Raw genomic sequence first — 4,690 nt, forward strand, 5'->3', positions numbered from 1 at the left:
TCTTTGGGTCATTGATGTAAACTATCATATCGTCTGCAAACAGTGAAAGTTTGACCTCTTCCTTCCCAATTTGTATCCCCTTGATCCCCCTTTGTTGTCGTATGGCAATAGCTAGAAATTCAAGTACCATGTTGAAAAGGTATGGAAAGAGTGGACAGCCTTGTTTTGTTCCTGATTTTAGAGGAATTGCATTGAGTTTCTGTCCATTTAGTTTGATGTTGGCTGTTGGTTTACTGTATATAGCTTTTATTATGTTTAAGTATGTCCCTGTTATCCCAGATCTCTCCAAGACCTTTATCATGAAGGGGTGTTGGATTTTGTCAGAGGCTTTTTCAGCATCTAGTGAGATGATCATGTGATTTTTGTTTTTCAGCTTGTTTATATGGTGGATTACGTTGATGGATTTTCGTATGTTGAACCATCCCTGCATCCCTGGGATGAAACCTACTTGATCGTGGTGAATGATTGTTTTGATGTGTTCTTGGATCCAATTTGCCAGTATTTTATTGAGTATTTTTGCATCAATGTTCATGAGGGATATTGGTCTGAAGTTCTCTTTCTTAGTTGTATCTTTGTGTGGCTTGGGGATCAAGGTTATTGAAGCCTCATAGAAAGAGTTTGGCAAAGACCCTTCTGCTTCTATTGTGTGGAACACTTTGAGAAGAATTGGTATAAGCTGTTCTTTGAATTTGTGGTAGAATTCTGCACTGAGGCCATCTGGACCTGGACTTTTTTTGGTTGGGAATCTTTTGATGGCTGCTTCTATTTCCATAGAGGTTATAGGTCTATTTAAATTGCTTATCTGTTCTTGATTTAGTTTTGGTAAGTGATAGCTATCCAGGAAGTCATCCATTTCCTTTAAATTTTTGAATTTTGTGGAGTACAGGTTTTCAAAGTATGATCTAATGATTCTCTGGATTTCCTCAGGGTCTGTTGTTAAGTCCCAACACACATTAGGTTGACATCCGTTGAACGCCTGATCTCTTCAAAAGAGAAATGGAGGAGGAGTGGATTTGAGGAAGAGATGAGTTATGGGAGTAATTTGAAAAAGTGGAGCAAAGGGAAAATGTAGTCTGATTCTAAACTTATGAGAGAAAAACAAATAGTAAGGAAGGAGGGAAGAAAGGAAGAAGGAAGGAAGAAAAGAACAAGAAGAAATAGAAGGAAGGAAGGAAACATGATTTCAGTGATGTGCTTTCAGCCCCAAACCAGAATCTCTTTCAGTGAGCTGACCATCTGAATTTTGGGAACACAGACTACCACCCCAGGTAAAGTGAATTAAGAAAGCTCTATTTACTCTGCACAGCAATGACTCTACAATATGAGATTTGAGAATACAGTGTGGCCTAACTCTTCATGCCCCCTTCTAGTGCAAAGTACAAATGGGAATTTTGTATCATCAGAATTTTGTAAGAGATTTATACAGAAACAGACTGCATATTAGGTTATTTGACAAATATTGTGGCACAATGTATCAAGGTTCCTTGACAGCACAGATAATCATGCTGGGGTAGAGAATACTTGGGAGTCAAACATGAGTTTTGTAGCAAAGGAAACAACTAATTCTGGCTTTATAACAAATTAGCTTTTTAGACCAATATGAACTCAGCCTGGTCCATCAGGATGCCCTTTCATGCCAAAGATCTCCATAATGGATTTCTTCCTTTTTTAACTTTAGTTTCATTTTCTCTGTGTAGACGTGGAAGTCCTAGAACTAGCCCTATAGGCCAGGCTGCCCTGGAACATCCAGAGATCTGCATGTCAGTGCTCATTTAGTGCTGGGTTGACATGTGGAGCTTTTCAAGCAAACTCTGATACAGAAACCACACCCAAACTCCCTTGCACTGATCTATCATGAAAGTTCTCTAGGCCCTGACACCCACATGGAGAGTAGACTGTCTGAAAATGTTCCACCGTCTGTTTTGTAGAGTCCCTACACCACACTTGATGGGAGATGCCATCTAATCTCTAAGGAATAACAAAATATCCTTGAACCTGCAGTTGTTGTTTACATTTGAAATGTGCAACTGTACATAAATAAATAAATAAGAAATATCTTTAACCTATAGTCTGTTTCTAAAGATTGAAAAAGTGAGGAGGCAACTAGCATTTAAGCAACCTTACAGTTCATATAAACATAAAATGTATAGGCTCAACAAAATATCTAACTAGTGGTAAAAACATTTTATGGAGCCGTGAGTCGTCTGTTGTGCAGCTACACTGCAGGTGAATAAATGTCCCATCTTAGCCTCTCCTCCTGGTGACACGAACACACTGGATTTTATCCTGTGTAAGCAATGAAACCAAACTCCTACTTTCCCATTCCTAAGCAGAGTCGACAAATCCAAGAATGTTCAATATTTATTTGCAATAATGCTGAAAAGAAAAGACTAACAAACAGTGTGAAGTAACAGAAAAATAGGTTCCAAAGCATTGTGACTCAAGAACCATGACAGAGAAAGTCCCTACAGCAGATTCCATGTAGCAAAAGCAATAGAAACATTTTCTACAAAACAGATAGAGAAGGCCATTTGAGGAGCACCCTGGTGGCTCAATGGAAATCCCGCATCGAAAGTCTATGAGTGCTAAGGTAGTCTCTGTCTTGCACAGAGTCCCCGAGTAACAGTAGAGGCTTCTGCAGGAATCCCCCAGGAACCCGGAAGCTTTGTGGAGTTTCACTCTTCCTAGGACCCTGGAAAGTTTTCTCCACGTCCAAGATGTCTTTCTTGGGCAGTCGGCAAGGCCAGGCAAGGACACAGAAGAAGGGTGAGACATCCGCACTTCCTGGGTTACAGGTCCAGGTCTCTTGCTTCAAGGGCCTGGTCAACTTGCCAATATGTCCACAGGAGCCCGAGACGGGTCGGTGAGTGAGGTGAGCACTAGTAAAGAAGCAGAGGCCTCCACTTTGGCTTGTTCTTCTTCTTGGATCTTGCCGTTCCTTCCTGACTGCAGAGTAAGGCAGGGTTCCTGGCTCTCTGAGCAGGCAGAAGCCTGGCAGAATCATGCCATGAGTAGTTCTCCTTGTCCAGCTCATTAGTGTCCAGGTCTTCTTTGCGTCTGGGCTGGTGGATCACAACTGCTTCGGCCGGCAGAGTGGGCCCAGTTTGCTTGAGGTTCAGCACTGTCTTGGGATGCTTTTTTGCCTGCAGCTCTTTCCACTCGTCTAAGGAGATTTCTTGGGTCACTACATTCTCCAGCTCTCTGACTGGCTCTGTGGATTCCACCCCGGATCTTCGGCTGTGTGTTTTCTGCCAGCCTTTCCTCACGTGAGCCTTGTTTGCCGTGCCTACTGGCCTGCAGACACTGTCCTCTCGGTTATCAGTCTCCTGGACATAGAAGAGCAGATAGGCCGGCTCATTCAGGACACAAGTCACGTCGCACCTGGTGACCCTAGAATCATCCATCTTGTACCACTTGCCGTCGCCAGCTCTGACATAGCAGAAATAATGTCCACTGTGGCAAGTCACACCAGTGTGGACCAGCACAGCATACAGGGCATACACCAACGGTCCTCTATTGGACTGAGACATGTAGGGCCGCAGGTCAAGGGACTCAGGGTACCTTACTTTCCTGTTCGTTTTGCCACCTGTGAAGTCTGAGAAGCGGTTCAACACCAGCACGAGAACCTTCGAGGCACTTTGAACTGTCAGGCTCTTCAAAGCTGGTGTCTTCCCCTGGCAATGGTCACAGTGGTAGGCGTTTTCCCCACACAGCTCTTCGGCCTTCACTAGACTCTCCAAGGCTTGGTTCACACTCTGGGCTGCATGGATATCTAGGGTGATGTCCAGGAACGGGCTAAAGGCATCTGAGGTGCCCTGGCACTGGAGACACTTGACCTGAGATCTCCACGAGCCTCCAAATATATCGTGGATTGGGGTGCTGTCCTCAGAGCGGTCTTCGCAGTGCTTGCTCCCTCCAAGGCAGGATTCGTGCATGGCGTTCAAGGTGAACATGAGAAACTCATGGGCATCTTCCTGCTTGTGCTTGTGGAAGGCACGAGTCAATTTGGTCGAGGGCTGCATGGCATCCGTGCAGTAGAGGAGACTCCGAGTCACGTGAGCTTCCAGAGCACACATTGTGCAGACATCCCGGTGGCAACAGCTCTGCGAGTGCTCCCGGGAGAGCAGGTAGTTGGCAAGAGGTGGCGTGTGTGTCAGACACTGCAAAGCTGAATTCACGTAGCAGCTGTTGCCTGTGTTCACAAGACCGGCACCCACGCCGAGGGGCCTCTCCCTGCTTGCACTGTACTTGCCCCTACCAGCCAGCTCTGCTGCCCCCTGAACTTTAGCCTGGTGGAGGTCTATGGCCACAGGAGCTGACAAGGCTGAATCTGCTGAGGGAAAAGAACACCATGAGACCTCAGATTCAGCAGTATGGCTTGAGGACTTGCAACCTGGCAAAGTCTTACAATGAGACTCACCTTCTGAGAGCAACTGAGCTGCCTCCATGTCTCCAGACGCCACTTCCAAACACCTTGCTGCAGGCTTCTCTGGGAGCAAGAGGATGCTTTTCTCTTCTGCAATGTATTCCAAGAGAGACCATGTGACAAATGCACAAGTTTTTATAGCTCAGTCCTATGGCTACACCCATAATCCCTGCCCCCAGCCTGGGCTCCTAATCCCCTACAAACTTCCAATTGGCTTATGCAAAACAGCAATAATATCTGATCTCTTCAGTCGCTGGCCATGAC

At 45.4% G+C, this 4,690-nt stretch overlaps 1 protein-coding gene across 1 annotated transcript; it reads right to left on the bottom strand.

Moving 5' to 3' along the window:
• Positions 1-2,331: 2,331 nt before the first annotated feature.
• Positions 2,332-4,448, bottom strand: LOC101838301 (ubiquitin carboxyl-terminal hydrolase 17-like protein B). The gene has a single exon (XM_005088219.2). It carries the CDS (start codon positions 4,446-4,448, stop codon positions 2,880-2,882), a length of 1,569 nt encoding a protein of 522 aa, XP_005088276.2. The 3' UTR covers positions 2,332-2,879.
• Between the last annotated feature and the right edge of the window lie 242 nt (positions 4,449-4,690).

Source organism: Mesocricetus auratus, unplaced genomic scaffold, assembly GCF_017639785.1.
Source record: "Mesocricetus auratus isolate SY011 unplaced genomic scaffold, BCM_Maur_2.0 contig_9300_pilon_obj, whole genome shotgun sequence".
Classification (NCBI taxonomy): Eukaryota; Metazoa; Chordata; class Mammalia; order Rodentia; family Cricetidae; genus Mesocricetus; species Mesocricetus auratus.